The 13,567-nt window shown below is 35.2% G+C and overlaps 1 protein-coding gene across 6 annotated transcripts; it reads right to left on the reverse strand.

Annotated features, from left to right (window-relative positions):
- Positions 1–1,608: 1,608 nt before the first annotated feature.
- Positions 1,609–12,217, reverse strand: LOC113496051 (insulin-like growth factor 1 receptor). 6 transcript variants are annotated; one of them, XM_026875121.1, is made up of 8 exons: positions 11,896–11,928; positions 8,209–8,437; positions 6,792–7,005; positions 6,310–6,450; positions 5,528–5,733; positions 5,080–5,226; positions 4,395–4,572; positions 1,610–4,024 (listed from the first exon to the last, which is right to left on the reverse strand). In XM_026875121.1, exons 2-8 carry the CDS (start codon positions 8,226–8,228, stop codon positions 2,189–2,191), a joined length of 2,742 nt encoding a protein of 913 aa, XP_026730922.1. In that variant the 5' UTR covers positions 8,229–8,437; positions 11,896–11,928; the 3' UTR covers positions 1,610–2,188. The 6 variants fall into 6 exon arrangements, with proteins under 6 accessions (XP_026730917.1, XP_026730918.1, XP_026730922.1 ...); XM_026875120.1 differs by lacking the exon at positions 11,896–11,928 and adding an exon at positions 11,740–11,882; XM_026875118.1 differs by lacking the exon at positions 11,896–11,928 and adding an exon at positions 11,482–11,882.
- Positions 12,218–13,567: the final 1,350 nt, after the last annotated feature.

A 13,567-nucleotide genomic window follows, 5' to 3' on the forward strand; every position in this document is an offset into this window, starting at 1 on the left:
TTGTAATCTGAAATCGCCAACCCGTATTGAGCTACCGTGATCAATGCTCAAAACCTTATGTATACGGGTAGAGGCCTGTACCCAGCAATGGGACGTATACAGGCTAGTATTATTATAATAACCTCAGCAATAATACAGTACACAGTGAAAATTTTGTTCTCTAAAGACATTGACAGAACAGACAGACAGAAAGAGATCGCGGAACCTTTGTAATAGGGTTCCATTTTAACCCTGAGGCTTAGAAACCGTAAAAACTATAGGTACTGTCAAAAAACACCTCTTCCTGATAAACGGTGCTACAAAGACTACACATTTATTTTTAACCTAAAATCACATCGTTCACACCGCCAACGTTGAAAGGGATTTATTGAATAACTTTTATTTCCGCGCCCTCATCAATTAAGTAAAACGAGTTAATAAATTGCTACTGACCCGCAAAACGTCGACATTTGTGAATTATTACATTTGCATCTTTTCGGACTGAATTTACTCATTGCTTTGTATATTTCATTTGCGAGTACATTATGTAATACCTACCTATATGTTGCTGTGTAACCCTAAGAAAACTTCTGTAAAACCTTACATACATTTAATGTATCTACATTTTAAACGACATTCGCGACAGTTATTTCACGTTAAGTGAGAAAAAATGAATTCCTTGAATTCAGTTTATCAAGCTATTTTTCTTGTACCAAACAACACGAAAACCGTTGAGACTACGTATGTCAAACAACTTTACAAGAAAACGTTTTTATGACAAGAACTATGTAATTGCTTTGCGACCTTATTTTTTCTGGTCTGGAACTTTTGTATGCTTGTTCCATTTAAGTATATAATAGGCGTTATATTGCAAGACATGTTGAATAACTGTAATTACTTAATTACTGTCATCAATGTAGGTATGACAATCAGGAAGGGAATGATATACTTTTTAAAGCAGCTTTTCTGCTTATTTTTGACTCTACTCCTTTTGGCTTGATTCAGAATTTGACCTGTGGTATCAAACGCAGAAATCGCGTTGTATGGAATGATCTGCTCGACTCGTGCTCTGTGTAGGTACTCTACTCTACTCTGCAGTTAGGTACCTAAACATTTTTAACAGGATGTTTCATATTTCACCTATTATCTTAATTAATAATAAAAACGCTTCTAGAGGTATTTCATGAGTTGGGCCACTTTTGTAAGCCGACTAAAAAGTCACGGTGCATAAATTAAAAATCAAAGAGATAAATAGGAGCGATCAAATACTGCTGGATCTAAATACTCGGAATCTGGTAACAAAACTAATAAATGTAATGTTAGGAGTAAGTTAATTACACTCGATTCCAGTTATTACTATCCCTCGTTTCTCGTGAATTTGCCAATAACATTACTAGTTAAAATACAGTGAATATCCATTAAGTGGTTGAATATTTAATATCTGTACCTGACAAGTCCACTCGTCAATTCTAGCAGTCCTTGAGGTATTATTAAGATTGTATTTGACTGGTCCTAAACAACTGAACATCGGTACTTAGGAAAAGAGACGCTCTCAAGTAAGTAACTCGCTACTATTTTAGGAGTTTTTGACGCAATTTTAGAATATAAGTCTCAGTTTTATTAACTCCAGATTTCTTTACCTATTTACGAATACCATACAATAACTCATAGCTGAAGTTCGATGGAATTAATTGACTGTCGTCGTCGTTGTGACCTTGTGGTGAGGTCCTTCATAATCGAGGGTCCGCAAGTCACCCATACCCAAAAAATATCTCGCCAAATGCGTCTAACTCACGAGAAGGCCTTGCATCATTTAATAAAATAAAAAAAAATACAGGAAATAGTACATTTATTTTCAATGACAACCCTGGCACGTACACAAAGTACATAAAATACTTGAAGCACATTTCATTGCAAAAAAAAAACAAAAGCTTTATCAAGCTTTTAAAATTTTACATTTCGTAAAGGCTTTGAAGTAAAGTTACAGAAACAAGTGTTCCGTACGTAACAACGAACCAATTTAATTAAAAACAGACATTTCAGCTCAACTGTTTCGCGTGCCAACGAAATAAATATTCAATCTAAATGTTAATAATTTGCTCAACTGAGAATTTTCCAGTTGATCAGTTTATTATTGATGATGTTTCCTTGAAATGTAAATTAATACATCATTATTGCAATTTTCACTCGTACACACGTAGATGTTATATTAGTCCAAAGGTATCGTATGAAATGGCATGAAATCTGATAGAATCAGCCCCGGCGGATCGCTCTCGACACGTGACGAAGATGAACTATCGACTAAGGGCACTACATCGCTGCGATGTCTTAATCTTCTCTTAAGCCATCCGACTGCACACGAACCAATGTATATTAAAATGCCGCATACCACCCCCGTCCATAACATGACCATCTTCGACTTATTATCGACTGTGATTTTGGTCCAATCACTGCAAGATTTACTCGAGGCGAGTGTCTTAGCACACACCCTAACTAAATATATGGGTATTATCACAGATTGTACGAAAGTCCTGGTTTCTTCAGCTAATACGCACCATGTTTGCGGCATCAGATTATTTATATTATTTCGTGGCATTACTTCTATGGAATAAGCCAATATTGGACCATTCGTTACATTCGGAGGATTCCACTTCAAGAAAATGTGACCGAATTGGTTCGCATGAGTGTAGGTTATAGTAGGAATATCAGCGTTCTTCAAACTAAAGGTTCTGACGACCCCTTTAGCTGATCTACTGCAATGGTTGCCAGAACAAGCTCTTAACCTAAATTTGTAGTCACTATACGGAGCCAGACCACCTACTTGGAAACCATTTTTCGGTTTCGGGCTGCTTATGTTTAAAACAAGTGTACGTACATAATTTCCATAAGTGGAGTTTGTTGAAATAATACTTTCTTCATTATTGCACATGAAAATACTATCATCGCAGACATCGAAGTACTCTTCTACCATGGCTCCAAGAGTGACGGTAGAAAGCACACCACACATGGACTCACAGCCTCTTGCATACTCCGGAGGTGGTCTTCTCACCACCGCATGTTCAGTATAGTCTACGTCAAGATTATCTTCTTTGGATTTACAATAATCAACTGCAGGAGACTCCCTCGAGTTCATTTCGATCATGACTACATCTAATTCATAGCGATCAATGTGACTTAGGTAGTATTTATGGTCAACCCAATGTAACACCACGACGTCTGAAGATGATGCTACTAATTCTACAATAAATGGCGGCTCTGGTATTCCTACAGGTGTTGTAAAGTTGAATATATTGCTTCTCATCAGTCGTCTCTTTTCAGGGTGGTATATTTCTATGCACAGTGCATAAGTCGACGCTGGATGCAATGATTTTAATTCCACAACTCCGTAGTTTTTATCATCAGTTGGCACATCAGTGGCGTGCCATTCAAATTCGCTGCATGTTTCAGGAACTACCGTAGTATGGACTCCAGGTGGTAATCGCACATATAATGCAGAGTAATGTATATTGTGATCGAGAACTGGAGAAAACGTGATCAATACTGATGATTCGCTAGTAGTTGTTATATTAAATTGGAAAGCCACTTCTTTGCACGCCCCTTTGTACCCATTTGAGCCTTCAGGTATATCAATGGGTGTTGGTGCGATTGGCAAACGACTTATAATTTCATCAATTTTACTCATGCAAAGGACTGGATTGTTCTCAAATCGAGCCGATCCTTTTTTAATTTGTAAGTTCTTTAGAACATTGTCCGTAAACAATGATTGAAGATTGTAATTGTAATTTACATCGAGACTATATTGGTCATCCCGGAGTTTTTCTCCTTTAATAGTTCGAAGTGATGACAGGAAATCTAAAGAGGTTATGTCAGAGCCTTCTATAGCTACGTACTGTGAAACTTCTTCAATTTGACCGAGGTATGTCTTTAGATCACTTATTGCTCCTGGAATAGATCTTACGTGGATAATCAAGTATCCCTTTACATAAACACATCGTTCAGCATTCTGAATTGAGCTCAGTGACTGTATCCTTAGATTCCCGCAGGTCTGAAATTAAGACGGTATTCAAATGATTAGGTATAAATTCCACAAAATTAACTGGCAATAAATTAAGTATACAACGTACAACAGAACCCCGTCATTGCTTATGTGTGAGAAAATAAACAACTTTGTTAAATAAACCGATCAATACTAAACAAAAATTGGGCACCGTATAGTACTTTTGTCATTGCTCTGGCTAGAGGCTTAAAAGTCTCGCCAAGAAGGTCTTTAAAGCACGTCGTAACGTATAACCTTGCAAATATTTTTATTTCGAAATAGAATTTTGCTTCTTATTATAAAGGTGCTTGCTTACTTGCACAAAAGCGACATTCTAATATGATGGGGGCCAGTTTGAACACAATGAGTAAAAACTTACAATTTCACAATGTGTGCAGGGTTTGCATGAGACGACTCTGGTTATGTTATCATGAGTTTCGTACTTCTCTATGTAATCCACAGGGCATTGTGAAACACAAGTGTTATTCCACACCCATCGGTCGATTTCAAGACATTCTTCCTCTGTTATACAATACTGGCTATCTGGAAGAAGAATTCTGTAACAAACAAAATTATAGTACAAATAATCATGTTACATTTTTCCGAGCGCTAATGAGATTATTGCTATCATAGCTTTGAAACATATCATATTACACCTTCTAGAGCGACATCTCTCTCTCTATAAAGACCACGGAAATGCCAAGTCAGAAATCCCGAAACGGATCACAGAGGCACGTTTGCGTTTGGTAAAAAAATACCACAGCGCCGTGTTTCAGAGAGCAAGTAAAAATATGATGAAAACAATGTAAGTCCTATTCTGATCTCTCCCAGGTGGTGTTAGATGGTCGTACCATCGGGCTATGAGAGTAATGAACAGAGAGTTCACCTATGTTAGTGTACACGTTTGTGTACCATAATATGTCGCACGCAGGTGCCTTTTGTCTTTGTCTAACATTATTACATTTATACGAACATTTCCTATACACTTAAAGTAGTAAGTATAGTAGTAGAAGACCTGACGGTCTTCAGGTGTAGTATTAGAAATAGTAAATCGAAGTACTTACGAATCCGGTGGGCATTCAGCCACACACTTCCCTCTGTAAGTGTAATGACGGCAAACAAAACACACATCCTTATTTGTTTTACGACATCCAAGACACTGGTCGTTGCATTTATCAGCTTCGGGTCCCTCGAGATATAGCTGACATTTCCTATCGAAGCGAAGATATACACGAGTTTAGATCTGGATACATTCACACCAACCACAAATCCATCTTTTAAAATTGTACTTTAAATCAAAAACTGGTTAAAAATCTTAATTAACTGAAACCTTTTTTTTAATCTATTTCAGAAAAGACTCAACGAATTTCTAAAATTATGTTAGGTATAGAAAACAAAGTTATTTGTAAGTGACATAGGCATGAGCTGGTGGCTAAGCTATTACTGGATAAGTGAAGAAGATATAAAACCAGTGGGGTTCCCTAGTAACTATATTGCAGTTAAGCTACTTACATGTTATTCCAACAATGATTGGTTGAGACATTTCTTGTGCACGAACAAGCTACATTACATGCAGTCTTCACATCAGGCGGACTGATCACGTGACGGTATCTTGGAGCCAAGACCTTCCAGTCTATAGTATCCACAAAGCAAGCTTGAGGCAAAGACCACATCGTCACCCCACCTCTATCGATCTTCAAAAGCCGATACAAACCAATCTGAAAAATTAAATACAGCTTTGAACTGGAATGAAAGATGCCCTACATGTACCAATTCTAAGAATTTTATTTTAGCAAAATTTGTTCGAGAGAAAATATAACATATCGTTACGGTTGGGTGAATTGCATCAAGAAGGTCAACAAATAAATGGGTGCCAGTACATTTTAAAAGGCTTTTAAGTATGGCTCTACATCAAAACTATCTTAAAGCACATTTCTAAAAGAAAGTACGACTTTGTAGACTTCAATGTGGATGTGTTTGTTAGTGTCATTTTTACTGATGTATTTTTATTTATTGAGGTATGAAAAAACTTTTCAACCGGTAACATTTTTTCCAAACGGTGATTGAATGTGAACTTCAATGTGTGTTACTTTTCAGTATGAAAATTCAATTGCTTTTTTATTTTATCAACTATTGTTGGCAAGGTGATATTTTGTGTGACATTCAATTGTTTCTATATAAAACTATTTTTAAAATATTGAGTGTGAGATATCAGTGTCTCTAGCAGAAACTTTGCCACACACTGTGTCACTGAAATCTTAATTTTAACGTCAAACAAATGGAACTCTATTTACCTCAATCAGGTTCCCATTGTCGTAAACAATCAATGCGAAATTGTTCAACAACTTTGCACCTCTTATCCTCGTCAGGTTGGGAAAGAGGTTTCCAACTGATTTCAATCCCCTCACTCGATATATCACCAGGTATTCTGTTATCTGAAATACGACTATACTATTTTAAAACATGCCATGCGTTTATGCAATAGTTAGTTTTGAACGTGACTTTTTCAAAGAAATTTATTCCTTCTTAATTATGTTAACATACCACTAACAAACAGTGAAGACAATCATCGTAAACAAACCTGAATTTAAAAATAAGGATCTTGAATCATTTACGAGTGAGAATGGTGATCAATGCTCAACCCTTTTCCATTTACGAAAAGATTTTTGCCTAGAGCCTTTACAAGCTGGTATTTTATTTTACCAATCAATCAACTTAGCTTATCGCTGTCCGTTGCTGGACATGCCATTATTTTATCGATTACAATATAAATTACCTCTCTTAGCTCCCGGAACGTCACATTCCTAAATCCTTCAACTTCAGATCTTTCAATGAATATTTCTAGGCTGCCTATGATAACGACGCACCCATCCAGGTCCCTCAGATGCGGAATGCTTGTGAAGAGTCCTCCTTTACATATTCCCGTGCGGTTTGGATATGTGAGATCTAATCTTTGGCACGTCACACCGCTGAGGAGGTAAATAAGTAACCTGTTAAAAGAACAAGCTGTTTAAGTATCTTGAATTAAAAAAATAAATCTTGATGATCTTTATACTTTTGTTGGCAGTCCCTCTGTCACTAGAACTCATGATCAGATAGCTAGTTGAAATTGTCATTGGTGATTTATTTCTATTGCCAAGGTTCATCAACCTTGATCTGACCGTTGTGTTTTGCAAATTTACTTTCTTTTAAGTTAAGTTGTAGAGAACCCTCAGAGTCGCGAGTCTTTCTCGAGCTTGTTATTCTTCTTGTCAGAAAAAACTACAGCATTATGTACACTTAATACCGATATTTTGCGCAGTGTCATTAATTAACTCTGTCTTTCAAAAGAATGACTTATCAGTATAAGAAAACAAAACCAGAAAAAATGAACCATATGTATGAACATAAATATTTATTTTAATTAAGTTTAATATTGAATACTTTTTGTAAATTACATTGTAAATGCACGCATACATTTCATCTATAGCTAATATGAACAAAAGCGGCAATGAAACGAAAACATAATCGAGCAAGAAGGTCTTATGTCCAAAGTGTTTTGATAAACAACTATAGGACTTAAATGAGGAAAATATGAGCACTAAGCTAAGTGAATAAATCGATAAGACTAATTAGATGAATGTTATGGTAAATATTATTACTAAGTTAGTCATTAGAGCTGTTAGTTTACTACGGGTCAATACGCAGACCAAGGGGTCGGGAACCATTGATAGGAATAAATAATCTAAAAAAACTTTTTTTCCTATTCTCCTAATTCGAATTCAATGTAAAAGATTAAATTCTAATGCGATGTTTTTTAATAATTATCTATTTACTAGACGTAGAATTTTATTACAGTCATTACACACAAGGAAACAGTTACATTAGAGAAAAAAACGTAATTAATCAAAAAACGAGTTATCAATTTTCGAATTGTTCACCCAAACAACAGACTTTAATATAAAGGTCCATAGTTAAAAATAGATCCTATAAAACATGAACACGTACAGAACTCTAGATGCATCCTTCGCTGACTTACCCTGCAACAACTAAACTGTGCGAAAGAGACACACATACAAACATTCTCCTTTCAAACAAGTTCTGAAATGCAACATAATAAACCGTATAAAACACAGGCATGCAAAAAAGCTATAAAATTAAAAAATATATAAATTGACAGTTATTAAAATATAAAAATTCAAAAGTGGAATTACCATATTAACGTTTCCGCCATGACACCTTGAGTTTGCTTCCGAACTTTTTATACTTTTTCTGTCTACGCGCAGCTAACCGCCTCCTCAGTACGAAACGACTGAGTAGCCTTAAGTGTAAATATCTTACATTTATGGGAAAACACATTGTGTTGATTTTCCCATGGCCCTATATTGATCATGGGATTTTAACTATTGTCTGGATAAATTTCTAAAGTGTTAACCACTGACTCTGTTAAATAAAAAGTAAACGCATGTAATGATATATTTCTGTCTCTTTTTTGTTTGAAGTGAGACGCCTGTGTGAGACAAAGATAGATTGTAAGGTAATGTCTGGTGCATGTTGATAGTAGATTGTTTAAATGAATTTATATAAAACTGCATACATACATATAATAACTTATCAAACACAGTATAGAAATTATATTCGAGGCAATAAAAATATTACTTTTAGTTCTAAAATCACTATTTAATACAACTATTTTAGATCTACAGATTTTGATACCAGCCGTAAAACAGGACCTCCCAAAAAGTAAATCGGAACAAAAACCTAACAACAATCAATTGATGAAGACGCAACGAGTTTTATAGCAGTATTGTTTAGCGGAACTGAATTAGCAATGAACGCTTCGAGAACATGAACATGTAATACGAACTTATGTCAGTACTTTGTAACTATATGATACGTTCATACCAAAACTCTGGGCCCCAATTCTGCTATTTACAATGGCCGATGAATGCATGAAAATTGCCTTAAAATGACACTTTTTGTATTCTCTTGAAAAAAATTCATACGCAGTAATTGGAAATTCAGTACGGGACGGTATACTCAAGGTCAATACAATACAAATTCCATTTATTTTGTGGGCAAAATACTTAAGAAAATAAGAATAATTTCAATTTAATCCAATTGCTATTCATTCAAAGGCCATTGTAAATAGCAGAATTGGGGCCCTGGAAGATAAATTACAGTCTAGTAATGACGACAATCGAAGGTCATTCAGATTTAAAATATCGAAAAAATGAATTGTAACTGGCAATGATATTAATTGAGGACTCTGTTTAAATTTGGAACTAGTTCCCAGTTCAAAAATTTTCAGAGGGAAATGGCAACAAAAAATTGTTCTGCTGCCAGTTAATCGAAAACTATAAAGACTAGATTAGACTAAATTGGCCTGTTGGACAAGTGGTAAGTGAGTCCGATTGCTATACCGGAGTTCGATTTTCATGCTTGTGTTATGGACACAAATATTTGTTCTGGCTCTAAGTATTTTTTTTTAATGTTTATTACTCGAAATGAAACTACTTTTACGGATTTTATCGCGGTTTAATTTTAGATTTTAGTTCCCGACGTTAAATATAAAATCCGTAAAAGTAGTTTCATTTCAATTTCTAACATTCGCATAAACTTAAGAAACCACTATGTATATTACTCATTATAACAGCTTTACTTGTCTGACTATTAGATAGAGTCAGAATAATGAGGAATACATTACGTAACACTGGATAATCCAAATTCATCAATTCAAAATTTTTTGGAAAGAATGAGCCTAACAAACTCATGCCCATAATTTAATCCTCCAATGAATCATTTAAATCCTGCACTCAAAAATATATTATTAAACATAACAGGACCTCATTTAGCTGGTTATTGCTCAATTGTTCATTTATTAAATCAATATTCTTTTATGTCAAGTTCAAGGACTCAATAAACATTAATCAATGACTCAGTATTACATCACGACATGAAGAGAGGTCAAAGGACATATGTGTCGTTTTGGTAGTGTAATGTACAGGTTACTGAGAGGTTCCTTCTTACTAATATTATAAACGCGAAAGTTTGTGTTTGTCCCTCTTTAATTCAAAAACCACTAAACGGATTTGGACGAAACTTGGTACACAGATAGTTTAGAACCAGGATTAACACATAGGATAGTTTTTTAATATCCCGATTGTATGATCCTGAGGGATCATTTTTCGATTTGTAGCTTGCAAGCCCGCGGGCAACAGCTCGTGCCTACACAATAAAAAACCAGCGCTCAAAATAACTGCAAAGGTTTCTTCAAATGAAGACTACTGAGACAAGAGATTTATAGATATTATTCAATGACTAAGCTTATCTAATATTCTGAACTGTGATATATCACTATCTTATTAAAAACAAAACATCATTATAAAGCAGACTACAAAACAAACTTGAATTACGACTATATCTCAAGGAAATAGAAAACAAAACGATCGATCATGAACTGCGACCCATTAGGGCATTACATATCGCAAATAGCGCAATATGCCATGGAACAAAAGATGGTCATCTATATGTATAGAAAGCGTGGAATCGGAGTCAAAAGCGAAATAGCGGAGTTATTGAGAAAACCATTAATCTATTTAGTCCGACAAATCAAATTCTCACTACCCAGGTCTAAGTAACGAATCTGAAAGAGGGTATACTATCATGTATTAGTAAACCTTAGATTTTTTTTTAACGGGGGGAAATCCTCATGGCTTTCAGCCTGGGGAAAGGCGGATGAATTGCCGGTCTCCTAAGCTGGTAAGAAGTAAGCGCGGAGATATCCAACTGTGCGCGCGCGTGGATGCGGGAGTCCAAATTCTTCCGCAGAGTACACAATAGACCTAACTTAACTTCGTACTCTCATAGTTCATTATGATATCTAAAAGTCTGAATTAGAATCGAACGCTATTATAGACAACCCCAAAAAATCAAACTTTTATAAAATGCATACATTTCTTGAGAAATATATCTAATCTCAAACTAAAAGTTATTCAAGTAGGTATGAAGTCAAGGTACAGTATAAGATGTAATGACTCATGTAAGCGGCGTCCCAACAATTCTGTTAGCATAGAAACTGGACGACACGGTATCAAGGAGCATTGTTAGAGAAATGTGTATTCTCGGAGTGTGTCACGGACGAGAATCATCTTATAGGTACCTACCTATGTACATAAGTGTTAGGATAAGTACTAGGAATGTCGAGATAGTTACGGAAGATCTGGAATAATTAAATCCTAAGAAGAGAAAGTTGTAAACGAATACCTTTTCGAAGAGAAATTAAGTGGACAGCAAGGGACATCATGAGATGAGGACGCTGTGATCATAGATAGTAAAAAGCTGAAGAGATTGATTGATTGATTGATCATTCACAGACAGATGACTAACTTTAACAACAGGAAAGTGAACCTACAATTTTACTCAAGTAACTTTTAATTATTTTTTTATACGGTTTGGTCTAAAACCTAATCGAGAAATAACCTTACTCAAACAAAAAGTTGTTGCTGTTATACATGATCACTAGATACACGAACATCCACGGCAAATTGTTTGGCTGGCAACAATAATATTGACTAACTTAATTTACAGTAAACACACGATTTCCATTGAATTTCACGGACCAACGCGAACAATTAAATATATGTACAATGCATTCCTTACTAATTTTACAAATAGCATCCCGAAATAGCCCCCAAATTAAACGCCAAATGATTAATTAATGCCCGGTAATGACAGTTACATACTCTACACGAATTATCCCGAAAACGTAAATTTTTAACCACCAAAATTTCTAAATACACACGCCATTATCAACCTTATAGTTTGAGCAGTAAACACTAAAATGCACTGAAATGCAACTGTTATGTTAGAGAATAATAAATATATGAGGAAAAGCGCACTCGGGAACACGATAAAGTCTGGTATAATACACGCGTCGGCTGCGACTGGGCCCATGACGCTACGTTATAATTCCGAATTGTTGACAAATTGTCTAATTATTACAACGATGAATTCGATGAGAGGTAATAAATGTAAACGTATTTGATCACGACCTTTACAGAGGGCACCTTTATACAGTGGGGTTCAATTCACAGACAAGTTATTGACGCAATATTTATGAAAAATATTATAATAATAAATAAAGTGCCTAATGTGGCACTTCCAAATACAGAAGACTTATGTATCTGATGTTTGGGAAACCCCGTGAAACAAGGATTGGATTCCTAAATGCCGGAGTCGTTTTTAAAAAGCGAGAGACTGCTTATTTGATAGTATAGGATTCTTAGAGTCAATTACATCACTAAGTTGGCAAATGCTCACTAAAATATATATTAACTTCTTACGCATTTTTCTATCTACGCAGTTCCTTCATATAGTCAGAGCATTAGAATAAAAAACTTAAAGTTAAACGAAAGGCACTAGTAAAGCTTCTATTTCATAAAATGAAATACCGAATTTTGGTCTCATTGCGTAGTTAAATCCCTCTCTGAATCAGGCTTGAATATTTTAAATAATACATTCCATACAATAAGTCAATAGCGATTAACATTAAATAGAGCTTTATTATTATGTTTCTGTCATTAATGACATGTTCAATAATTAAGTGAACCATATGGGAATGAATTATTGAACATGAATACCTAGTAGTAATACCTAGCTACACCACGATAATCCCCGCATATTCCAAGAAGGCAGGAACATTGATGGATTAAAAAAAAGTCTTCATTATCGTAAAAATCTGTCAATCACTTCAGTTCGAATTGGCGGCCCGGTAGGTATGTTAAAAACTTCGAAGGTTTATTTATGCATTTAGTTGTAGATCCTGCCAAACCTTCACTTATTTCAATGTTAAGTTTAACACTTGTCAAGTGCGAAACAAAAAGAAACTGCTGAAGAGTTTAAAAACAAGGCGAGCTCATAAGCTCGCGAGACTACGTATTTAAAAATCAGCACATTGTTACAAGAAGCTTGAATAATTGACTTATTTTGTCAGTTTAAATTGCAAACCTAGTATACAATTCCCCTGTTCCTATTACTGTGGTGGGATTAAAAACTTTTCTCTTCCTAATTATAATTCAAAACTCGTGCCTACAAATTAAAACCATTAATTTCGAAACGCAAAATTAATCCGAGCCACTCAACGCGCTAACAACTTTTCTACTTTTTTTTGTAATGTTTTAAAACGCAACATTTTTCCAAGTCGTCGTTCATAACAGAGGTTGGAGTAATGAAACACCCTGTATACGGGGACCTGCAGGTCAAGTGGGTTTAACGAGCAATATTGCATTTTGTAACGCTCAGACCGGGTGCATGCACTATGATATTGCTTTACGTACTTATGTGTACGATATTGCGAGAATAAATCTTCTTATAAAATAAAATTAGAAGCTCTTGTATTGTTCATGTTTGACGACAAAGGTGGCCCGTTGTTTCTATGGTGATATGACGGGGCTTATTAGTTACTTCGTTAACGTTTATTGCTATTAAATGTATGTATCTGATGCTGAGCTGAGCAGGGACGTTATTAAAAGTCCTTAAACTCTTTGTCAATAAAGCTTATTAAAATTAAGT

This window comes from Trichoplusia ni, chromosome 7 (genome assembly GCF_003590095.1).
Source record: "Trichoplusia ni isolate ovarian cell line Hi5 chromosome 7, tn1, whole genome shotgun sequence".
NCBI classification, from domain to species: Eukaryota; Metazoa; Arthropoda; class Insecta; order Lepidoptera; family Noctuidae; genus Trichoplusia; species Trichoplusia ni.